At 43.1% G+C, this 26,131-nt stretch overlaps 1 protein-coding gene across 1 annotated transcript; it reads left to right on the forward strand.

Annotated features, from left to right (window-relative positions):
- Nucleotides 1-87: 87 nt before the first annotated feature.
- LOC102082868 (ATP-dependent RNA helicase DDX54) lies at nt 88-5,450 on the forward strand. Its single transcript, XM_019365240.1, has 7 exons — nt 88-94; nt 387-532; nt 4,022-4,170; nt 4,261-4,374; nt 4,465-4,575; nt 4,691-4,781; nt 4,945-5,450. Exons 1-7 carry the CDS (start codon nt 88-90, stop codon nt 5,011-5,013), a joined length of 687 nt encoding a protein of 228 aa, XP_019220785.1. The 3' UTR covers nt 5,014-5,450.
- The last annotated feature ends 20,681 nt before the right edge of the window (nt 5,451-26,131 follow it).

Raw genomic sequence — 26,131 nt, forward strand, 5'->3', positions numbered from 1 at the left:
ATTATGAATGAAATGTGCTCTATTTGGAAGCAGCCGGGGCCCCTCCCCTGTCGACAGGTTGTGTGTGAGACTTAAGTCTGTATCATAATGTCTGGTGTTTTCGTGTTTGTTGTGTATAACTAAAGAAGTAATGTTTTCTTTACACATTGGGTTAATTTAATAAATTGACCCTCCACGGTGTAGTTTCTGAAAGATTTTCTGGCTTATTTTCTCATCATGAAACATATTCATTCAACTTAGCTTCCATATTTTTTAGCATCTAAAGGCAAATAATCCTAATTATATTCACACGGGTGTATACAAACTTTTTTCCCAGGCCTGACAGAACCTGTTCTGATTCGTTTGGATGTGGATTCAAAGGTCAGTGATCAGATGAAGGTAAAAAGGCAAACGCTCTAAAGACACTCGGCTAGTGGACAAATTCAGCAAGCAGAGAGAGGACCGAGCTGCAGAAAGCAGGCTGCAGCAGCCAATCAACCCCACCACTACTGCTGACTGTGACATCACAGAAAAGGAGGAGAGTGATCTAAATGTAAGCATGGGTGAAGTATTGTTTCTTTCTTTCCTCCCTGGTTCGTTGTAGTTGCAGGTTCAGATCAGTTTCATAAAGGATTAAGCACACACATTGAACTCCAGGAAATCATAAATCAAAATATGGATATTACCTGTCCACAGATTCATGGTGACGTAACTGCTCTTTTAACTGTTTGGTGACTTCGATTTGTTTTGTGATTGTAGAAATGGTTTACATGAGCTTTTAGCTGAGATTCAGAGGTTTCTGCAGCACTTATATTTCTGACCTCTTGTTATAACCGATTAAATGCGATCTCCTCCCTTTTGCCCCCATTTTTGATGGTGTGGGTGCAAATGATCAGGCATGACGTTCTCATAATAAATGAGATAAGATACTGCAAATAATTATTTCTGCATTTGTGATTGAAATGAATTGAAAATGTGTATGCAATGATACAGTTTTAAAGATTTGGCCTAAATAATTTCTTGAGTGAATGAGCCTAAACATGATGACCTAATCAGTGACACCGTGTCACCTGTGACACACACACACACACACACGCACGTATGACTTTGGCGGTTTGAGCTGAAACAATTTCAGTGTTTCAAACCATGTTCCAGGGTTTTTCCTTCACCATTTATGAGGTTTCAAGAAGAAAATAAGCGACAGATATGAATGTTTTTGAAAAATTCTGTAAAGATTAGACGAAAAATACTCAAAAGATAAATTCAATTGGTTTATTATAAACAAGCAAGTCAAAAAAAGTTAAACAAGTAAATAATGAAACAAGGTAAAATGAAGTAAGAACAAAAATGTTAAACAAGTAACTAATGAAACAAGGTAAAATGAAGTAAGAACAAAAATGTTAAACTAGTAAATAATGAAACAAGGTAAAATGAAGTAAGAACAAAAATGTTAAACTAGTAAATAATGAAACAAGGTAAAATGAAGTAAGAACAAAAATGTTAAACTAGTAAATAATGAAACAAGGTAAAATGAAGTAAGAACAAAAATGTTAAACAAGTAACTAATGAAACAAGGTAAAATGAAGTAAGAACAAAAATGTTAAACTAGTAAATAATGAAACAAGGTAAAAGAGAGAAAACCCCAACAATCCCCTCTGAGCAAGCACTAGGCGACAGTGGGGAGGAAAAACTGCCTTTAAACGGGCAGAAACCTCCGGCAGAACCAGGCTCAGGAGGGGACAGTCAACTGCCGGGACTGGTTGGGGGGAAGGACAGAGGTGGAGCAAGACGAGGCTACATCAGGTGAAGCAGTAGAGTCCCTCCTCCAGGGCAAGCGGAAGCATTTTTTCTTCTTTTTCATGGACTTTTCCACAAGCGCCTTTTTCTCCAGGATGAGGGTTCTCAACTGATCGATTGTTTCTGCGTTTTGCTTGTCAAGTTTCTTGCATGTTTGCTCCACCTCATCTAATGTTGCTTGTTTTTCTTCAAGCTTTTCTTTGAGTTCTTTGGATGTTGCCTCCTGCATTAGTTTGTCCTTGTGCATGTCTGCATTTCTCTCTTGTACTTCTTTGTACATGTCTTCTAACTCCTCATTTCTTCTGTGGATGTCTTGGAGAGTACGCTGCAGGTCGTCATGTATTTTGTCTTGGTGTTGCTTTTGCGCCTGCATTTCAGTGTGTTTGCGCTTCAAGTTGTTGTATTCCAACAATATCCCCTTAGTGAGCTCTGAGTTGTTTCTTGCCATGTGATCGATCCTTTTCTGCATCTGTGAGCATCTTTTGTCCAGTTTTTCCTTTTCCCCTTCTAGTTCACTTGTTTTGTTCTTCAGTTCATTACAAAACTGTTGCAGTTTTAGATTTTTACTCTCAAAGTCTTTGACAATACGTTTCTCTTCTTTCAATGTTTCTTGCTGTTGCACTTTCTCTTGAAGAAGGACTTTATTTTGGCGCACTGTTTCATCCAACTTTTCTTTCAGCAATCTGTAGTTTTCCTCCGTGACTTTGAGTTTGTGCTGCAAGTCTATTTGCTTTGTCTCCTGTTCTTCCTTCTGTTGGAGGATTTCTTTATTTTTTTTCACAGCTTCATCAAACTTTGTTTGGAGCAGCTGATTCATTTGGTCCATATATTGGAGATCCCATTCTGTCTTCTCAACAGTAGCTTTGCTGTCTTGAAGCTGGTTGGACATCTCCTTTAGTTCCGCCGTCTTCTGCTTGTTTTCTTTAATCAAGAAGACGATCTGCTCTCGGGCTTGTCCAAACCTGATTCCCCAGCCCTCATTAATAATTTCTATGTCGGGCTGGCGTTGTTGTCTTTCCTCCAGGTTTTTATTTTGCGCTTCCATCTGTCTACACTTCTCCTCCAGTTGAAGTTTCTCTTCTTCAATTTTTTGAATTTTATTCTGGAGGTGGTAGTTTTCCTTCCTACTGTCATGTAATGCCCTTTGGATGAATAAGAGGTCATTTGGGGAAATTGGCCGGCCACGCCAGGAAGGAGAAGCGGCGTGTTCATTTTGTTTTGGTTGGTGTCTTGTTGGATACATGTTGAAGGTTGTACACGACGACTCTGAAAAGCTTTCCAAAACTTTCTGTGGTGAACGTTTGAAGGCTGCAAACACAAATGCTGCGAAGAAACGAACTAAGAATAGCTGTGTCTCACCCCTATTTATGGAAAAAACTTCAAAGGATTAAAGGTTCTTAAGGCGACCTTGTGACATCATCACTCCGTGAGCCAATGAGATTGTCGTGTGAAATTTTGGAATGGGGATATTTTTTTTTAAACTGTTTTCAAATTTAACTTAATATTTAACTGTTTCTTAAATGACCTGTTTTGCTGATTAAGAAATTAATTGCCACGAACATACCTAATGTTATATAACAGACAACAGAAAAACAGACATTTTTCTGTTTTATTTAAAAAAAATTTAATTATCCTACTTTTTATAAGAGGGAACATTATTTAAAGAATATGTATTTAATTAAAAAACTCTCTATTCATCTAAAGGGTATAACAAAAAAGGTGAGCTTCCTGCTCGAAAATGAAATGACCAAAATAAATGGAGTATTTCTCTGCAATTACAAACTTTGTGTAAACAATCTTGGTTTCAAAATAAAGCTAACCCTTGTGAGATGTCATCAGAGGTGTAAATATTACTGCAGATGTTACTATGTCAAAGTCTCACAATTGTCTTATGTTTATTTATATAGGCAAGACCTACTTTTCACTTTTTTGCTTTGCTTTATGTTCTTAAGTGTATTAGTTCGCCAGCAGCATGAACATGTACTAGTGTCAATAATAATAGTACGGTGGATTAGAAACCTGCTCACAAGTTGAATAAACACCCAGGATTGTTTCATCATTTTCATTCAAAACCAATATTTGAGTCAAAAAGAGAAGTTGTTTGTGCTGTCTGATGGAGATGAAGCAAAATAAAATGCAGTTTTGATGTAGCTGATGTTGTATACAAACTAGAAGAGGAAGATAGTAGGATCTCTGTATCATGTTTTGTCACTTTGTACCATGTAATTCTTTCCATTTCCACCAGGGGGTGTTTTCAGAGGTGGTAGGTGGTAAAAGAAGAGGTCAGCAGGAAGATGGTGTAGAACGACCAAAGACCAAGAAAAAAAGGCAGTCAGGCAAAGATGAAGAGTATTATATCCCTTACAGACCTAAAGACTTTGACTCTGAGAGAGGGTGAGGCATTAAACTGTTGCATCTGTTTCTTTAAAAAATGTGAATGGCTTTGTGTTTTATGCTGTTTTGTCCTGTGTTACGCGTCGACAGGTTGAGTCTCGGTGGAGAGGGCAGTGCTTTTGAACAGCAGGCCTCTTCAGCTGTCCTTGATCTCATGGGAGATGAAGGCGATCGCCTTAACCAGCAGAAAAAAATGATGAAATGGTACAAATTTCCCTATGTTTGACTCAATATCCATAAAATGGTCATTTAAAACTATAATTTAAAGTCTTTTTTCCCCCTTTGTTTTATTAGGGACCGTAAGAAGAAGCGTTTTGTGAGAGAAACGGGAAAAGAAGACCAGAAGAAGAAGATCAAAACAGACAGCGGTCAGGTTATCAGTAACAAGAAGAACAGGAAGAACTTGTATCCTTCCAACAAAAAGCTTCTCTGTGTGCTGCTCTCAATGACCCTCTTCTCTACTCCTATGACAATGTTAAGCTGTACTGTGAAGATGTTGTATCACTTGACAACATGTCAGTTATGAGGAGTGGAAGAAAAATACAAGATTGATGATACAGGATCTGGATCAGACGGAGAAACAGGCGGAGGAGGCAGGAAGCCAGCAAGAGGTAGGACGGCATCAAAATGAATAGCACAAACACGTCTGCCTGTTAAATATAGACCATCAGCCACCATGTTTTAACTCAAGTCTAAAAGTAAATACTTAACGTCACTCTTCCAGCCTTGCAAGCTATAACCTCCAACCTCTTTGTTGTGTCGTGCCTCTCCCAGGTCGTGGCCGTGGCCGACGAGGTCCAAACGTACAGAGCTCCGGTGACCACAAAGCACGCTCGGAGCTGAAAACAAAGGATCAGATCTTGATGTGATCAGATCACATCAAGAAAAAGCAGAAGCACCAGTTCCTGCAGGGCGGGGGGATGAGCAAGCTCCACTCCAAGAACAAAAAGTGGCTCGGAGAAGTGAAAAAGTCAGGTTTTGGAAGGGGTGGCCATAAGAAAGGCAAGCTGAGGAAGAAGCTGTGAGGAGGACAGAGGGTTGATGGTGTGGAGGACATCACGAGGAAGTAAGCATCAGAATCACCTGAGAACATCACCAAAGATTTTCCTGGCGCTTTGTGTGACTGTAGATTAAGGAGACAATGATTTGTGCATCTTTACACTGCAGAAATGCACGTCACTTCTTCCTTGATGGCCTGCTGAACTCTGCGTTTGCCACAGAGTTATGTTTAATTATGATCCACTAACCTGGATTTACTACTTGTAAGCATGTTGGCAGTCTAATAAAGTGTTTTGGAGTACTGAAATATGTCTTATCAAATTGGGAAAATACAGATATTAGGTGCTTAATTTCAAGATTCAAATTCAAAGTGTTTATTGTCATGTGTCCAAAGAACAAAAAGGCATTTCTCTGTGCAATGAAATTCTTTCTTTGCTGTCCACACACAGATGCTGATTAATATGTACAATAGAAATACAACATATAAAATACAAATAGTACAAATAAATAAATGAAGACAAAAAGAAGACAAATATTGAAGTGTGAAACAGAGATGTGTGTAAAAGAGTAATGAGCTTAATATGCAGGATGACCTGATGTGCAAAGTTATTATTACTGTTCAAAAATAGGTCAGCTGTCCATGAGCCTGATAGCAGTGGGGAAGAAGGAGTTGTTGAGTCTGGATGTTCTGGATTTCACACTTCTGAACCTTCGTCTCAAGGGCAGAAGTGTGAACGGTCCGTGTTGGGTGTGTGTGGGGTCTTTGAGGATGGAGGCAGCTCTCCTCTGGACTCTGGACTTGGCCAGCTGTGTGGTGTTCGGTGTCCAGGTGAGGTCCTCAGAGATGTAGACGCCCAGGTATCTAAAGCTGCTCACCCTCTCCACTTCAAGCCCCGGATAAACAGCGGTTGGTGAGGCCTCCTCTTCATCCTCGTGTCCACTATTATCTCCTTTGTCTTATCAGTGTTGAGGGTGAGGTTGTTGTCCTCACACCATGACACCAGACCGGCCACCTCTCTCCTGTAAGCTGCTTTGTCCCCTCCAGTGATGCGACCAATCACTGCAGCGTCGTCCGCGAACTTCAAAATGATGTTATCTTTGTTGGAGGTGACACAGTCGTGGGTGTACAGGGTGTAGAGGATGGGACTGAGGACGCAACCTTGTGGAACACCAGTGTTTGTAATAATGCTGGCTGAAGTCCTGTTGCCGATCCTGACGGACTGGGGCCTGCCAGTCAAAAAGTCCAGTAGCCAGCCACAGAGTGTTGCCAGCTTGTGAGTGAGTTCGTAAGGGATGACTGTATTGAAGGTGGAGCTGTAATCAACAAAAAGTACTTTGATGTATAAGTCTTCGTTTCCAGATGGGAGAGGGAATAGTGAAGGGCAGCAGCAATGGCGTCTGATGTGTAATTTGCAGTTAGTTAGGTGCTGTATAAAAACCACATTAAATTCTGTAAACCAATCAATCAATCAGTCACACACACACACACACTTAAAAAGTAAAATTGGGCTGGGCACACATGAGCCAGGTGAGGAAACACTATCACAGGGAGCCGGCTGCACCGGGAGCCGGTCACAGACCGCAGCCTCCAGGCTGGGCACACAGCAGGAGGGAGGCAAAGAAGCCCCCAGCCAGGCTGAGAAGACCCACAGAGCCCCAGCAGCCACGGTCGATCACAGCCCCGGTGCAGAGAGCCCCCTCTGAGGAAACACTGGAGATATGACCTAATAAGAATATATACAGGATAAAATGATAAAATAAATAAGAATGGGATACAGTATAATATAAATAGAGTAAGAAGATAAAAATGAATAAGAATAAAATCAATAAATATTAGGTAAAACCTAAATTAATAATATAAATAGAATAACAGGATAGAATAAATAAGCATAAAATAAATAAACGTTAGGTAAAAGCTAAATTAAAAAGGTGGGTCTTGAGCCTGTTCTTAAAAACATGTACGTTCTCTGCGGCCCTGAGCTCCTCCGGCAGGCTGTTCCACAGACGAGGACCATACCACTGAAAAGCTGCCTCTCCGTGAGTATGTGTCCTGACTTTAGGGACACTCAAAAGGCCGGTACCAGAGGACCTCAGGGTCCGCGAGGTTTCATATGGTAAAAGCAGATCTGAGAGATAAGAAGGCCCAAGACCATTAAGACATTTAAAAACCAATAAAAGAACTTTAAAATCGATCCTGAAACACACGGGGAGCCAGTGCAGCGATTCTAAAACCGGTGTAATGTGGGCCCGCCCTCTGGTCTTCGTCAGCACACGAGCTGCAGAGTTTTGTAAAGTTGTAAAGGTGAAATATTCTTTTGGGGAGACCAGAGAGCAGGGCATTACAGTAATCAATGCGACTGGTAATAAAAGCATGCATCAGCATCTCCGTGTTGGCCCGAGAGAGAATAGGGCGGACTCTGGCTATATTTTTTAGATGATAAAATCCAGTTTTGGTTACATGTTTAATATGTGGGATAAAACCAAGCTCAGAGTCAAAAATAACACCCAGGTTTTTCACTTGTAGCGAAGGACATAGTGAAAATGCCTGTAATTTAGACAAGAGTTTCTCTCTCTGAGCCTCAGGACCGATGATTAAAACTTCAGTTTTGTCCTGGTTAAGCTGTAAAAAGTTTTCTGCCATCCAAGATTTAATATCTAGAATACAGTTAAAAAGGGCATCCATTGGTCTGGTGTCATCAGGAGACACGGAGATATACAGCTGAGTATCATCAGCGTAACTGTGGAAGTTCACTCCATGCTTCCTGATGACACCGCCAAGAGGGAGCATATACAAATTAAAAAGTACAGGGCCTAAAACCGACCCTTGAGGCACACCACATGTCATTTTATGGATCATAGAGGAGCATGTATCCATACTCACCATAAAAGTTCTGTCTGAGAGATAGGAAGTGAACCAGTTGTGTACAGCACCAGAGAGGCCCACCATGTGTTTCAGTCTGTTTAAAAGAATAGCGTGGTCTACTGTATCAAAGGCTGCGCTTAGATCCAGTAGCACCAGGACTGAGAGCTTTTGGGCGTCCCAGTTACATCTAAGATCATTTAAAACCTTTAGGAGAGCGGTCTCTGTGCTGTGGTTCACCCTAAATCCAGACTGAAATATCTCCGGGATCTGTCTATCATTCAAAAAGTCATTAATCTGAGTAAAAACAAGTTTTTCTAAAATTTTACTTAAAAATGGTAAGTTGGGTACAGGTCTGTAGTTATTAAAATCATTACAATCCAAATTGCTCTTCTTCAGAAGGGGCCTCACCACCGCCGTTTTAAAGGCAGCAGGGAAGACACGCAACTGAAGAGAGCAATTCATCATGTATAAAAGCTCAGCTTCAAGAAATCCATAAAGTGTTTTAAAAAGTGAAGAGGGGATTGGATCTAAAAGACATGTGGTGGGTCTCACTGTGGAGCTGCTCACCCTCTCCACATGTCCTATTCAAAATTATTTATCATTACCGCTGTCCAAGTGGTCTCATTTCAAAGTTCAAAGCGAGCATCGGAACGGGCAAGAAAGGCGACTTTTAATTGACTTTGAATGTGTTGTGGTTTTGATATCAGATGGGCTGGGTTGAGAAACTGGCTTAGAACTCCTCTTGCCTTCAGCATGGCCATGCCCCTCTGACTTCTGGCATCAACAAGGCATTTTTACCCAGGGAAATGTTTATTTCGCTTTTCTGTTTGGACTATTCTCTGTAAATTCCTGAGAAAATCTGAGAAGATCAGGAGTGTCTGAAAAACGTAAAATAGCCCATCTGTCACCAACAGCAATGCTGCCTTCAAAGTCACTTAAATCACCTTTTTTTTTTTTTCTTCTGGCGTGTGATTGACTGATTAGATATTTGCATTCATAAGCAGCTGAATAGGTTAGTGGATAGTGAGTCTGTACTGTGTTATTGTATATTGTTTTTTCAGTTATTGCGCTGGTATAGAAGTTTTTTTTCTTTAAGTAATTTAGTAATTTTCACATCTCCGCTCCGTAAAGCGCAGACATAATAGTAAACATCATTTACATGTCCAGTTTTAAAATGTTTTTAATCTTGTCTGGTAAATTTTTCTTTTTTTGTCAGTCACTTACATTTAGGGAAGGAAAGTTTGAAGAAAGGAAATTTGACGTGTATGTTCTAAGATAACTGTGACGTTGACGACCTTTATTATAACTGTATTGGGCATGTTCACTTAACCAACAAAAATAACAAACCAACAAAATAAGAAACATAATTCCTGTTTCATAAAAAGCCACAATGACCGAGCCATCAGTTGCTTTATATGCCTATAATATCCACATTTACTTTTATTCATAAAATTGGAAATGTAAGATATTAATAGATAAATTTACAAAAGAAATTAAATGTAGTTCAATTCAGTTTTATGCATATGGGGCCAAATCACATTAGAAGTATGAGATAAAATTTTAATTTGGTCCATCTGGATGTGATTATAATGCTCCTGTTGTTTCGGGATGATATGCATACATACCATAATAAGTTACCCATTTATTGATTGCTGCTGGCTCCTGGCTCATGAAGACTTGAGGCTTATAGTTGTCTGTGTGAATGCAGCTGAAGATGAAAAACAATTGATTGGTGCAAACAGTGGCGGTCCTAGGCTGTTTGGCGCCCTGGGCGAACACTTCCTCTGGCGCCCCCCCTAACAAACAGCAAACGACTAATACAATCAGAATAGGACAAATCAACAATTGACACTGACTAATTATTATTGTGCTGAACACGGTCCAAAAGATTCAGTAAGCTACATCAGTGTCTACTGTTTGCTATCAAAGCCAAGTGGCTAACAAACGTAAACAGAAGTTTTCACTATCCCTACTAATTAATGTTATCTTGTTGTATCCCTGTTGTGGCCCGTGCTATCCTCTATGCTGTTGCATGCTGGGGCAGCAGGTTGAGGGTCACAGATGCCAACAGACTAAATAAACTGATCCACAAGGCCCGTAATGTTGTGGGGATGGAGCTGGACTCCATTAGGGTGGTGTCTGAGAAGCGAATGTTGTCCAAGATAAGGACAATCATGGATAATACCTCCCACCCATTCCATGACATGCTGGCTACCAGTGTTGGTCAAGTTACTTGAAAAAAGTAATCATTAACTAATTACTGATTACTTCCCCCCAAAAGTAATCCCGTTACTTTACTGGTTACTTATTTTCAAAAGTAATTAATTACTAAGTTACTTAGTTACTTTTTAAAAACACGATTTACAACCTGAATAGGTAATAAAGCAATAGATCTTTCAGCCCAATTCTACTTTTTCTGCATAATCCATCATACAAAATTTAATCAAATGGAAAAATCTCTTTTTAAAACTTGTTTTATTAGTTTTTTTTTTTTTATTAGTTTTATTCTTTTAACTTTATACATCAAGCAAAAATTAAATTATATGCAACATTCTCTGGCTGGAAGAAATTTGTTTAACATTTAAACCTATTTTCTGTACATTCCAGCACATAAAATAAAATATTTTTTTGTGCTTACACTCACTGTTTCAAATAAATGCAAGTGAAACACAACAGAAAATAAATAAAATCAAAGACTCAGCGGTCCTGTTGCTCTATTTTCACCTGTATAGCAGGCGGATGTTTGCCCTGGTGCAGGTGTGCCGCAGCCATCAGTGGAAGAATCCACGAGTTTGTTTGTGAATTTCTCCCACACTCCATATATTATCCATTGTTGATCTGCACACAGCTGTTGCCATGAACGTCGCACTCACTTACATCATTGTCATGAGACACTCTCGCAAAAAAATCACAGTTTTAGTAACGCAGCGTTCTTAGAGGAAAGTAACAGTAATCTAATTACCTTTTTTGCAATAGTAATCCCTTACCCTACTCGTTACTTGAAAAAAGTAATCGGATTACAGTAACGCATTACCCATTTCTGCTGGCTACTCACAGGAGCACGTTCAGTGAGAGACTGAGATTACCAAAAAGCACCACTGAACGACACAGGAAATCATTCCTGCCTGTGGCCATCTCCCTGTACAACTCCTCCATCTAATACACTTACACCCTTTTTATACATGCTCTCAGTGGCGGTCCTAGCCTGTTTGGCGCCCTGGGCGAACACTCCCTCTGGCGCCCCCCTCCACCACACACACACACACACACACACACACACACAAAACATATTAAGGATCGTACATTAACATAAAACTGTTGTCCACACACACATATGAAGACAGAGAGAGTATGCATAGTATGCAAACGGCTACCAAACAGACATCATAATTCTTCATACAATGAGAACAGGACAAATCAACAACTGACAATGACTAATTAATATTAAAATCTGTAACATAATGTATTGTTTGGAGTTTAATCTGTTAGTGTTACTATTTTTACCATTTCTTCTTGGAGCAGCTGTAACACACGTAATTTCCTTAGGGATTAATAAAGTATTCTGATTCTGACTGTTTCAGGATGACCTGCCATTATCCAATGACACATCTGCTTACCTGTATCTTTTGTTAGTTTCTTCTCCTCTTCTTTTCTATTTTTTCTAAACTGAGCACCTGATGGCTTTGAACTTTTCTTGTCCATCTTCCATTGGTTTTAATTTTGCACTCCAGTATGAACACCCATCCCCCAACCCGAGGATCACCACAACATAACCTAATAGACCTACACCTTAGTTCACAGATTCACTTTGTCTAGGGTGCATTTCTGAGATTTCACACAACCCAGGATTCAAATCATGAATACATAACAGACTTGGATTTACAACATTAGGAATGAAATGTGCTCGATTTGGAAGCAGCCGGGGCCCCTCCCCTTTCGACTGGTTGTGTGTGAGACTTTAAATCATCAAACTGTAAATTTTGAATTGTCATTGATCCCTTTACCCCGAGTCCTAAAGTGTATATTTATTTTCTTACTCTTCTTATATTTATTGTTTGTTTACTTGCACTGCTGTAACTGGAGCCTCGTCGTCTCGTCTCTCTATATACTGGACTGTATGTAGCGGAGATGACAATAAAGTTTACTTTGACTTCAGCAGCGAGCAGGCGCACCGAGGGCTCTCGCGCTCACTTTTCGTGTATAGAATTTTGAAAAAAACATCGGTGCAAATTATAAGTCTGTATCATGATGTCTGGTGTTTTCGTGTTTGTTATTTTGTTTTATTTTGCTAGTTGGTTATTAGATGCCGCTCCAGTCAGCCAGAGAATCCCCCGCCGCCCCGCCCTCTCCTCTCTGCGCCGCAAGCAGCAGGCGCACCTCGCAAACGGAGGGCGCCCTTACTCCCAGCAAATGGGCGATAGAAAACCGATCGATGCCTGTGCCATTCCCAATATGCGCTGGCTGCCGTAGGGGAGGCATGAGTACGATCGTTCTTTTTCTTTTTTTGCCGATGCCCGTGATGCCGCCCCCCATCACGATGCCGCCCCGGGCAACCGCCCGTGTCGCCCGTATCTAAAACCGCTACTGTGTAGGGTCCTCTGGACTGGTTTGGTCAGTCATGTTTGTGTTTTTTTGACTGAGGCCCTTTTCACAATTTGATTTGTAGAATACATCAACTTTGTATCTTCATTTTTTCCTGTTTATTTTGGTTCTTTTTAAAAGGTTTATTCGTGGGATATTTGAAAACATTGCCCCTATGCAGCTATGCCAAAAAACTGTGTGTGCGTGTGTGTGCTTTTATTGTGAAATTATAGCTAATGTTTACTTGAATTTGGGCTAGCTTGACCTTTCCAGCAGAACTCCCTGATGTCATTTTAAGGTGTGGGGTTATGTTCAAGAAAAATACAGGGAGTGCAGAATTATTAGGCAAATGAGTATTTTGTCCACATCATCCTCTTCATGCATGTTGTCTTACTCCAAGTTATAGGCTCGAAAGCCTACTACCAATTAAGCATATTAGGTGATGTGCATCTCTGTAATGAGAAGGGGTGTGGTCTAATGACATCAACACCCTATATCAGGTGTGCATAATTATTAGGCAACTTCCTTTCCTTTGGCAAAATGGGTCAAAAGAAGGACTTGACAGGCTCAGAAAAGTCAAAAATAGTGCGATATCTTGCAGAGGGATGCAGCAGTCTTAAAATTGCAAAGCTTCTGAAGTGTGATCATCGAACAATCAAGCGTTTCATTCAAAATAGTCAACAGGGTCACAAGAAGCGTGTGGAAAAACCAAGGCGCAAAATAACTGCCCATGAACTGAGAAAAGTCAAGCGTGCAGCTGCCAAGATGCCACTTGCCACCAGTTTGGCCATATTTCAGAGCTGCAACATCACTGGAGTGCCCAAAAGCACAAGGTGTGCAATACTCAGAGACATGGCCAAGGTAAGAAAGGCTGAAAGACGACCACCACTGAACAAGACACACAAGCTGAAACGTCAAGACTGCAAGGTGGAGGTGGAGTACTGGTTTGGGCTGGTATCATCAAAGATGAGCTTGTGGGGCCTTTTCGGGTTGAGGATGGAGTCAAGCTCAACTCCCAGTCCTACTGCCAGTTTCTGGAAGACACCTTCTTCAAACAGTGGTACAGGAAGAAGTCTGCATCCTTCAAGAAAAACATGATTTTCATGCAGGACAATGCTCCATCACACGCGTCCAAGTACTCCACAGCGTGGCTGGCAAGAAAGGGTATAAAAGAAGAAAAACTAATGACATGGCCTCCTTGTTCACCTGATCTGAACCCCATTGAGAACCTGTGGTCCATCATCAAATGTGAGATTTACAAGGAGGGAAAACAGTACACCTCTCTGAACAATGTCTGGGAGGCTGTGGTTGCTGCTGCACGCAATGTTGATGGTGAACAGATCAAAACACTGACAGAATCCATGGATGGCAGGCTTTTGAGTGTCCTTGCAAAGAAAGGTGGCTATATTGGTCGCTGATTTGTTTTTGTTTTGTTTTTGAATGTCAGAAATGTATATTTGTGAATGTGGAGATGTTATATTGGTTTCACTGGTAAGAATAAATAATTGAAATGGGTATATATTTGTTTTTTGTTAAGTTGCCTAATAATTATGCACAGTAATAGTCACCTGCACACACAGATATCCCCCTAAAATAGCTAAAACTAAAAACAAACTAAAAACTACTCCAAAAACATTCAGCTTTGATATTAATGAGTTTTTTGGGTTCATTGAGAACATGGTTGTTGTTCAAGGACCCAGTTTTGAACAAGCTTTAACTGTCAGAGAAAAGACCTCATGTTCAAATCTAAAATACTTTGGCATACAGAGGAGTTCACGGATGACTCAATAGCTGCAAGGTGGTCAGGTCCTGTGGCTGCAAAACAAACCCAAATCATCACCCCTCCACCACCGTGTTTGACAGCTGGTGTTTGTGCGGATATGCTGTCTTTGGTTTTCACCAACTCTGACACTGTGCTTCATGGGCAAACATGCAAAAATCTCCACTTTGGTCTCGTCTGTCCAGAGGCCATTGTTCCAAAAATTTGGGGGGCTTGTTCAGAGGCATCTTTCCAAACCTAAGCAATGCTGCCATGCTGTTTTTAAAGAGTAGAGGCTTTCTCCTGCCAACACTTCCAAACAAGTCATACTTGGTCATTCTTATTCCATTGATACTGCTATGAATGTTAACATTTAACATGCTAACTAAGGCTTATAGAGTGAAAAATGCAGCTCTTGGGTTTTTTGCAGAAAAGGGTGGTACTTAAAAATAAAAGGAAAGCATGTTTAACAATAAAAGAAATGACCATGCATCACAATCTTACACAAATATTAACATTTTCCAAACTTTTTTTCAACAACAAAAAGGCAGAAAGAAAAACTGTCTCATGTCTAGAGGACTATTAGACAGAACATGTGAGGCAGTTTCCACCCCTTTACAATTATCTGTAATTTGCACCTTTAACACCAAGTGGCAGCAAACGCTCGCTGGAAGTGTGTGTGCCTGCGTTTTAGCTCCGTGGAACTGACGACATCCAGCACTTATAAATACTTAATGGCTCACTGCTGTTGCAGCAGACGTGGAATAAGCGGTGCAGCCCAAAGACAACAGTTCAATAGGATGTGGTATTATAGTGTTGAGCATTCACTCTCTACACATGAGCAGAGCTGCAATGCAGAGCAGCATTATTCAGGCAGAGGCAGTCAGGTAGGCAGTTTGCATTTAGCAACAGCCTACCTGACTCTAAACCTTGTTGTTTAATACTGGAATATATCAGTAGATGCCACTGCTGCGCTGATTTGCATGACCATCACGGATTTTTGCATGCATTTGTATTGTAGAGACCACAGGAGTGAGCTGTAAGAGATTAAATGTACACCTGTACAGGAGATGTTCAAAGTATTCTAAACTACAGATTAGCGACTAAACGGAGGAAGTGAAGCTTCTTCTCAATTGCCTCAGCCATGTCTCGCCTGGAGGCACGTCTGGCTTATTTTTATCTCCTAATTTAGTTGAATTCTCATAAATCTTTCTTTCTATATTAGCTTGTGTCTCTTTTATATCTCACCCTAGTGTTTTATGACTTGAATTGCCTTGTTTTTGACAGGCTCTGTGCTGCAATTTCCATTAAACTCAGAAAGAGACAATTTTAAAAGTTTTGTTTTTCCATTTGAATAGAATAGAATAGCCTTTTAAAGTCATTGCACACGTACAACAAAATTGTGGAAGAAAGTTGGCAATCACATTTAGCCATCACTAGAAGATGTATGTTTTTTCATGGATATAAAAAAAGTTCTAATATTTTGAAGTATCACAGAGTATTACAGAAATACAACACATTTAATTTTACTGACATTCTGTTTGTTAATCAATACTAATGATGTTTGTTGATGATTCTGCATTGATTTTGTGGCATTTGGTCCTTCTGTGCCTGCCTTGCTTCACTTCATGCTCTATCTGTTGTTGTTTGTATGGTTATATGGATATATTGTTTTACCAGATGCACCATTGATGTGTGTATCTACACGTATCTAAATTTATTGCAGTCATTTACCATGACTTGTGGAAAGGAGAGCATGCTGGGGTTTTTTTTTTAAAGTTTGATCGTTCACTGTGTATCCTTTTTCTTTTTAAATTAAGCTGTGACCTAGAAATTCTCTCAAATCAATAAAAGAAGGAAAATGGTTCAGAAAATCACCACACCACACACTCACACACCCGCCCACCCAAAGATTAGGACTGCGGTGATTTGAAGGGTGGGTGGGCGAGTGAAGGGCTTTATCCTTGGTGCAGAGTGATGCCGTGGACATTGGCTGCACATGTGCCGTGTTACTGTGTTTGTTCCTGTCATGCTACGACAGTCACCCTTCCTGTGGTGCACAGCCAGTCTGCTGTTTCCGCTCGCCTGGCCTCTGTGTCAGGCAGCCCAAATTTTGGCTGGGACTCTTCAGCAGCTCCTCCAGAACTGCAGGGCTCTGGGACATCTGCAATGCAGAAGTCTATATATAGCAGTGGTGTGAGAGGGAGAGAGGGAGAGAGAAAACGAGAGAGGAGGCGAGACATGGTGATGGGGGGGGGGGGGGGACAGGAGAGAGGGAAACAAGGAATAAAAAGTGTCCATCTTGAGCTTGCAGAAAGCAGTTTCATGTTTTACTTCCATATCTTGTGAAATTGAAAACTGGGATGTGAAAAAAAATAACTTGTGTGTCTGTGAAACCCACGCACCAACTGAGTGTCCACTCAGGATATCAGCACACACGGTGACAAGGACACTGAGGAGAGTGTGGTATCTCTCTATTTAACTCAGTTAAAAGAGGAAATATAATTACGTTCTTGCAGAGTCCCAGCAAACAGAGCAGGGAAGGTGGGCTGTATACTGCTGAGGATTTACAGCTTTATCTCGGAGGGGGGGTCTCGGGAGGGCAGCGGAGGAGGAGCAGGCGAGCGGTTCAATTATGTATGCACCTCCGCAAACAACAGAATCTGCTGACAACAGAGATCATCACGCACACAGCAGCATCCCGGCCAAATGAAGGACGGCTGGACAGGCGGACTTGTGGACCACAGGCCTGCAGAGCTGCCAGGGGCATTGATCAAAAACTCTTGAATTTTCAATAAGTCTGCCCTCTGACACGCTCTCTGCATTACTCCTCACCACAGAGGTCTGTGCTGAGTCACGATGCTCCTCTTGTCACTGCTGAGCTGAGTTCAGAATGCAGAGAGGAAAGCTCGAGCAGCAGCACGGGCTTTGCACAATAGCTTTTTAAAGGTCATTCCTCACCTGATGCAGGTGTGCACCTACGCCTACACTCAAAAAGGAATTTATCACCCTAATTAAATGTGAAGCGATAATTTTGAGTAAAATATAATTGAAATATATCAAATCAAAGGCTTATTTATTTAAATAATTACTCATTAAAGAAAATGTGCTGGTTTAATCTGAATGTATACAACTCAGGTCAATTTTCTTTGACCAGATTCCATTAAATTGAAATTTTTACATTGTATTTATATAACAAGATTACAAGAAGCTCTATTTATATGAGCTAAAATCTGCATTTTGCCCATGTACCCCTGTACATCACTGCAATACATTAAACCACTGATGTGCACCACTTTTAGGGGGCGTTAGGCTACTCTTTACTGTACTGATTTGGAAATATAGATAAGAGTTTGCACTCCACAGTCATTTGAATGTTGTATCTGTTAAAGACAAAGTTAACCAGTTTGGGAAACATGTAATCTGCATGTTTACTATCTGAATATTCTAATTTTCTTTACGAGCTTTATGCTAACTTAACAGTTCCTATTTAACCAGGCAGCTGTGAGTACATCTAAAAAAGTAACTAATCATATTTTTCTAAAATATCAAGTGTCAAATGTTGCATACTGATAATAAAGCACCATAAATCGAGTCACATGTAATCTTGTTGGGTCATTCCATCATAAAATTTTCTTTTTCTTTTTACTTTTATATGTGAGCATCCGTATCATAAGATGTGTCATAGTTTCAATGGCAAAACTGCACCAGTGTGATGTCTGTGATGCAGTATAACAGGAAAAAACAAAAATTGAAAGGTCTTTTTACCTGCAGAAGAACCTTGAGAAATACTTTTCTAATATAGTCCATTTTTCACACCTGGACCTGAAACTTTGAACATTTTTACAGTATGAAGGTACAATTATTTAAATATGTCATGAAATATGCCGAAGTTGTTGTAGTAAATAAAATCGGCTGAGGAGGTCAACACTTTCTGCAGATCCAGATGCACTTGCGGGTAGATGTGTGATAAGAAATCGTCCAGCAGAGGTTCAGTTAACCTCAGCGCCACTGACCGTATTGATGCAGTAAGATGGTGATGTAAAACTATTGATTGCCCCATACAACATGTATCATATTGCTTTCCTGAAATGAATACGTGCTCTTTTTCATCTAATCCTCTACTTTGGAGAAAAATCATTCGTCTTTGCTCTTTCCCCTGTTTTCTGACACTTTTATTGATCGTCTCTTCTTTTCTCAGACACACTCATACTCACACAGAAGACTACAGCCCAGGAGCTGGGGAAAAACAGTCTCGGGCTGTGATGAAGTTCTTGCTGTTGACAGCTGTGCAGGTGGGCTGGTGTTAGCGGGTGCCATCCATCTTTTGCCTCTTGGGGCAGGAAGAAGTTGAGATGAGCCAACAGATAAATATCAGGGTAATCAGGAGCCAGGTAGTTGTATCATTGGAAGTAGACTGAAGAAAAGTAAGTTCAAGAACAAGTGTTTCAAGTTTTTCCTTCTAACAGCTGAACCTCTTTTAACTCGATCCTCTCTGATGGGTCTCTTATTTGAGTATGAAGGGTTGAAACCACAAATAAAATGTATTAAATGTGGCAGTTCAGGTGTTACCTTACAATAATTTAATTTAATTCAATTCAATTTTATTTATAAAGCGCCAAATCACAACAACAGTCGCCTCAAGGTGCTTTATATTGTAAGGTAGACCCTAAAATAATACATACAGAGAAAAACCCATCAATCATATGACCCCCTATGAGCAAGCACTTTGGCGACAGTGGGAAAGAAAAACTCCCTTTTAACAGGAAGAAACCTCCGGCAGAACCAGGCTCAGGGAGGGGCGGGGCCATCTGCTGCGACTGGTTGGGGTGAGAGAAGGAAGACGGGATAAAGACATGCTGTGGAAGAGAGACAGAGATTAATAACAAGTGTGATTCAGTGCAGAGAGGTCTATTAACACATAGTGAGTGAGAAAGGTGACTGAAGAAGAAATACTCAATGCATCATGGGAATCCCTCAGCAGCCTACACCTATTGCAGCATAACTAAGGGAGGATTCAGGGTCACCTGATCCAGCCCTAACTATATGCTATATATGCACTATAATCTTAAAAGTAGAGATAGTGTCTGTCTCCCGAATCCAAACTGGAAGCTGGTTCCACAGAAGAGGGGCCTGAAAACTGAAGGCTCTGCCTCCCATTCTACTTTTAGATACCCTAGGAACAACAAGTAAGCCTGCAGTGTGAGAGCGAAGTGCTCTAATAGGGTGATATGGTACTATAAGGTCATTAAGATAAGGTTATTTAAGATCTTGTAAGTGAGAAGCCAGAATTTGAATTCAATTTTGGATTTAACAGGGAGCCAATGAAGAGAAGCCAATACAGGAGAAATCTGCTCTCTCTTTCTCATCCCTGTCAGTACTCTTGCTGCAGCATTTTGGATTAATGGAAGGCTTTTCATGGAGTTACAGCAGTAATGTGTATATACGAGTCAGCTAATGTGTAAACAATGAAAGCACTCACCTTGTCAGCTGGGATGTGTCGATGACGTGTCAGCTTCAGTGTCAGGCATAGAAGAAGCAAATGTCATGGGGGGGGGGCATTAAGCACATCGTTTTAGCGTCCATCATATACAATTTTTATACATTTGCATAAATTTCTGATGGAAATGTAGGTGATGTGACTGTTCAGCATAAACTGGAATAGGAATATACTCCAGTGGGACTCTCTGGCTTTCTGCATTGCTTTGAGGTTGTTGCAGGAATTAACTTGCTTTCATTTTATGTGCTACCTGTTTCCATGAGTGATAAATTAGTTTATAAACCTTGAGACATTAATAGCTCACATCTCTTTCAGCATGGCTTCAAATCGTTCTACAAAGTTAAAACATGGCACACAGTGTTTTGGATATAGGTGAGTTTAGACTTTTTTTGTGATCGCTTGAGCTACCCCTAAAAATTACTATATTAATAGTATTAATAATATTGTATTTTAGTATTATTTTCTGACACTAGCTGGCAGAAAGAAAATTTTAAACACATTTTAACTAAAATATAGCAAAAGTTCAAACTAACATTGTAGTAGACGAGTAGTTTTTCGTGAATTTCATTAGATTAGATTAGATTAGATTAGATAAAACTTTATTAATCCCTCGGGTGGGTTCCTCTGGGAAATTCGGTTTCCAATAGCACAACACCGACAGAAGTTACTTTGCATGCTTTTCAGTAGCAGACTTTAAAAATAGCTGTGGACATTCTCCACACAGCATATTGATATGAATGGCAGCATTTTACAGGATTCATATCACTCTATACGTAGCTGAACGGGATGGCTGCCACTACACTGATGTGACGGAATACAAATGTAAATTTAATATAAAACAACTCTACCAGTTTGCTCCATGTACAGGTCCATGGAGTGGCAGCATGATGTTTTAGTTTCTGCACTGAATTCTACTTGATTACTTGGTGGACTGCCTCTGTGTGATTAAGAGACTGAAATAATGTTGTGCATGTTTCTTATTTTATCTGCTTTACCATAAATGCTTCTTTAACCTCTTCAATGACAGAGCCTTTGCCTTGGGTTTGATAACTAAAGGCTCCACCCTACAACGGGTGGATTAGATTGAAATCTCTGAAATTATTCACCCATGACAACAGGTCATCTAACTAATGAGGTTGCTTTTGAAGGCAATACTGTAATGTTCATCTAATCGAATTGAGATTTGAAAATGTAAAAAGGGTTGATTACATATGCAAACAGCATATTCCATTGATATTAATTGATAGACACTGCATGTATGACATTATCATTGGGAGCTGAGTCCACCTACATTTTAAGCCTAGAATCACCCCTGGTTTGGGGCTAAATTTTAAGGCTCATTTCCATAAACATGATACATGATAGTGAGCAAACTAGCAACAATACTTACTTAAGCAGTGTAACAGCTTTTTAGACGTTTTGAGAAGACAATGTGAGCCTTCCTTCTTTTTCCCTTTGGCTCCTCTGTTGTTGTCAGCAAGAGGAAAGGAAGCAAGTAACTTTGATCCTAAAACTGATCTGTGTTGCTTGTGATTCTGATAGGGAGTCTAACAACAACAGGCTGTTTTAGGTATGAGCAAGTTAGTTTAAAGGAGACTCCTACCTGGTGGTGGGGGGGTCGTCGATCATCATATTGGTAGCACCTTTTCCTGCAGTGAGTGGAATTATCATATTTCATTACTTCAAGTAACCTTTTCAGCAGCATAATTTGTCACTGTCAGCTTTATCAGTAAGCACTGTACATATATATAGACTCCACGCATTAATTTTACTCCTCATTTACATTTTAAATACAAACTTCTTCAAATAAGTTTGAATCCATGGTTGCGACTGAATGAATAAGATGGAAATTTAAGTAGTTTAATTAGTTTGCTTTTGTTTAACTATTTTAACTGTCAGGGGTGTCGTGTGTGGAGGCGTGGAAGAGATGACCCAAACGCTGGACTCACGGTGCAGGAATGAAGTGGGTTTATTGGGAGCAGGTGAACGAACAGAGCACGAACTGAAATGGCTGACTGAGTGGACGACTGACTGAAGAACTGAATGGCTGACTGATCTGAACATACGATATTAACATCACGAGAACATCACTGACACGACACCGGACTGGTTGAACTGAGGAACATAAATACACAGGCTGAATGATGAGTGATTAGAAACCGGTGAGTACACAGCTGAACATAATCTGGCTAATGACACGAGACGAGCTGACACAGGAAAAGCAGGAAATGAGAACATGGAAGTGGCAAAATAAACTGAACATGAACAAAACTGAAAGCACTGGGTCAACGACCCAGGAACCCTGACAGTACCCCCCCCTTCAAAGGCCGGCACCCGACGGCCAAAAGAAAGAAAAACCAGAACAGGGTGGGCGGAGGGGGCCCAGGATGGAGGGACGGAGTCCACAACAAAAACAGGTCAGGTGGGCGGCCACGCGGCCAGTGGCTGAGCCCGGACAGTTCAGGTGGGCGGCCATGCGGCCAGTGGCTGAGCCCGGACAGTTCAGGTGGGCGGCCGCGAGGAAGGCGGCGACGCTGAAGTCGGTCCGGTGGGCGGCCGCGAGGAGGGCGGCGGCGGCCACTGAGGAGGTGATCCGGTGGGCGGCCGCGAGGAAGACGGCGGCGGCCACTGAGGAGGAGGTCCGGTGGGCGGCCGCGAGGAAGACGGCGGCGGCCACTGAGGAGGTCCGGTGGTCGACCACGCTGGCGATGACGTCCAGCTGTTGGCCTGGAAAGTGGCCAGCGATTCCGAGGTGCAGGCTCGGGCGGCGGCGTGGCAGCCGCAGGACCAGGCGAAGCTGAGTCTGGACCAGGCGGAGCGGAAGCCGAGGCCAAGGCTGTGCCAGGCGACTGCATGGGAGCCGGCAGTGATGGAGCAGATGAAGCTGAGGCCGAGGCCGGGCCAGGCGAGGGTGAAGCGGAGGCCGAGGCCGGGCCAGGCGAGGGTGAAGCGGAGGCCGAGGCCGGGCCAGGCGAGGGTGAAGCGGAGGCCGAGGCCGGCCAGGCGAGGGTGAAGCGGAGGCCGAGGCCGGGCCAGGCGAGGGTGAAGCGGAGGCCTCTGGCTGGAGACGGGCAGGGCCAGGAGGCGCGGAAACCCCTGGCTGAGGTGCGGCCGGGCCAGCGGGTGCGGAAACCCCTGGCTGAGGTGCGGCCGGGCCAGCGGGTGCGGAAACCCCTGGCTGAGGTGCGGCCGGGCCAGCGGGTGCGGAAACCCCTGGCTGAGGTGCGGCCGGGCCAGCGGGTGCGGAAACCCCTGGCTGAGGTGCGGCCGGGCCAGCGGGTGCGGAAACCCCTGGCTGAGGTGCGGGAGAGCTCACAGCTGGCTCTGGATGCTGTGGCTGCTGGTCTGGGGACTGAACAGGAGAGTGGACTACAGACGGTGAGAGAACGGATGACTGAATAACAGGATGCTGGACGACAGACTGAACTGACTGGACAGGCTGGAGGACAGGTGACTGGGTGACAGGAGGCAACCGGGGAGCAGGGCACTGAGCTACGGGGGGCGACTGGACTGACTGGACAGGAGGCGACTGGAGAACGGGGGACTGGAGGACAGGAGGAGACTTAACTACAGGAGAGGACTGGAGGACAGGAGGAGACTGAACTACAGGAGAGGACTGGAGGACAGGAGGAGACTGAACTACAGGAGAGGACTGGAGGACAGGAGGAGACTGAACTACAGGAGAGGACTGGAGGACAGGAGGAGACTGAACTACAGGAGAGGACTGGAGGACAGGAGGAGACTGAACCACAGGAGAGGACTGGAGGACAGGAGGAGACTGAACCACAGGAGAGGACTGGACTACAGGAGAGGACTGGACTACAGACTGGACAGGAGAGGACTGGACTACAGACTGGACAGGAGAGGACTGGACTACAGACTGGACAGGAGAGGACTGGACTACAGACTGGGCTGGAGAGGACTGGACTACAGACTGGGCTGGAGAGGACTGGACTACAGACTGGGCTGGAGAGGACTGGACTACAGACTGGGCTGGAGAGGACTGGACTACAGACTGGGCTGGAGACGGTTGGACAGACTGAGCTACAGGGGCTGACTGGACAGGGGCTGACTGGACAGGGGCTGACTGGACAGGGGCTGACTGGACAGGGGCTGACTGGACAGGGGCTGACTGGAGTGGAGCAGGCTGTACTACTGACTGGAGTGGAGCAGGCTGTACTACTGACTGGAGTGGAGCAGGCTGTACTACTGACTGGAGTGGAGCAGGCGACTGAGCTACAGGTGACTGGACGAGAGCAGGTGACTGAGCTACAGGAGACTGGACGAGAGCAGGTGACTGAACTACAGGGGAGTGAACTGGCTGGACCGGGAGATGAACAGCAGGAGCGTGGACTGACTGGGCTAGAAGCTGAACAGCAGGTGAGTGGACTGACTGGAGTGGGGATGCTAAGGGATGAATAGAGGTGGGTGAGGCTGACGACGGAGCTGTGGTTGGTGTGGCTGGTGGCTGAGCTATAGACTGTGCTAGTGAGGGAGATAAAGCTATAGCCTGGGCTAGTAACGCTGGTGCCTGAGCAGGAGAAACCTCAGCTAGCTTAACCAGTGATAATGCGAGGGCGTGAAAGGCTGGATCAGGAGGTGGATGAGGAGGTGAAGTAGCAGACGGAGAGGCTAGCTCTTCCGAGACTCTAGGGAGGTCAGGCTGGGTTCTAGCTGCCTTCAGCCTAGGCGCTGGGACAGGCACGGGAGGTGGCTGGACACCAGTCACCCCCACCCGAGAAACAGGAGCGGGTGCGGAGGTAGACTGGGTCGCAGCTGCCCTCCTCCTGGGAGCTGGCACAGGTGTGGGTGTAGGCTGGCTGATAGGAGTGGACATAACAACTGGGTGAGTGACACTGACAGGTCTAACGGGTTTCGGTCTGGTCTTCCTGCCATCGCTATTTACAGTCTTTAACTGAGCTGTCTTTGGGGAAGCAGAGCAGAAAAGGTCTTCCCAGTCCACATCATCGTCTACGAGGGAAGTCCCCCATGGATCGGAGAAGAGTCCATTATGCATGTTATGTGACGAATCAAATGAGGAAAGAGGCAAACAGTCACTGGGACTCACCGCCGGGAGCTGCTGGGAATAGTCCGTTTTATGGCGGCGTGAACGCCGCTTTCTCTGGGAAGAGGAAGCAGGCGGGGTAAACAGATGAGCCTCTGGCGCGGTAGCCTCTGTTGAACCGAGGTGGGAGGCGTAGCAGCTGTGCCGTGGCGAAGTGGAAGCTCCGGTGAATAAGGCGGATGGTGTGTGAGCGAGGAGCGGACCCGCGAGAGAGGGAACGGCCGCAGCGCGGCGTGAAACGTCCGCTCTCCGCGGCGAATGCTCCGGTGCAGGTGAGGCAGCAGGTGGGGGAACGCGGCGTCTCCGAGGCCCGCCCAGAGCCAGGCGAGTTCCCTCGAAGAGGTGCTCTTGCTCCGCGAAGAGCCGCTGTTTCCCCTTGAGCTTCTCCGTCCAGATGGAGAGCGCTGCCTCCTGCCGCTCAAAAAGGTCCGAGTCCGCTGGGTCAAAAGCGGGTCGTGTCATTCTGTCAGGGGTGTCGTGTGTGGAGGCGTGGAAGAGATGACCCAAACGCTGGACTCACGGTGCAGGAATGAAGTGGGTTTATTGGGAGCAGGTGAACGAACAGAGCACGAACTGAAATGGCTGACTGAGTGGACGACTGACTGAAGAACTGAATGGCTGACTGATCTGAACATACGATATTAACATCACGAGAACATCACTGACACGACACCGGACTGGTTGAACTGAGGAACATAAATACACAGGCTGAATGATGAGTGATTAGAAACCGGTGAGTACACAGCTGAACATAATCTGGCTAATGACACGAGACGAGCTGACACAGGAAAAGCAGGAAATGAGAACATGGAAGTGGCAAAATAAACTGAACATGAACAAAACTGAAAGCACTGGGTCAACGACCCAGGAACCCTGACATTAACATGAACTATTTTGTTTATTTTGTTTTTCCTTTTTGAGTTAAAGAAACAATTTTTTAAAAATCGGATTAATGTTGATTAACTGTTTTGTAGACTAAGTTATCTGCACCTATAAGTATGACTTCAGAGTACTTATGTGTATCTAGTTTGCACTTGTCCACTAATACTTTGGTACATGTGGATGTGTTGGAGAAAATTTTGATGCTAAAACACTTTGGAGCTCTTAATTGCTTTATTTTTGTTCCATTTATCAGTATATTGCTCAAGTTGTGTTTATCCTTTATGTTAAAGGTGCAACAGAGCAAAGCTGTGA

Source organism: Oreochromis niloticus, linkage group LG12, assembly GCF_001858045.2.
Source record: "Oreochromis niloticus isolate F11D_XX linkage group LG12, O_niloticus_UMD_NMBU, whole genome shotgun sequence".
Taxonomy (NCBI): Eukaryota; Metazoa; Chordata; class Actinopteri; order Cichliformes; family Cichlidae; genus Oreochromis; species Oreochromis niloticus.

Coding starts and splice junctions, on each gene's coding strand:
- LOC102082868 (XM_019365240.1), top strand. Junction 4,576..4,690: donor AAGAAGAACAGGAAGAACTT/GTATCCTTCCAA, acceptor ACAACATGTCAG/TTATGAGGAGTGGAAGAAAA. Junction 4,782..4,944: donor AGGCAGGAAGCCAGCAAGAG/GTAGGACGGCAT, acceptor TGCCTCTCCCAG/GTCGTGGCCGTGGCCGACGA.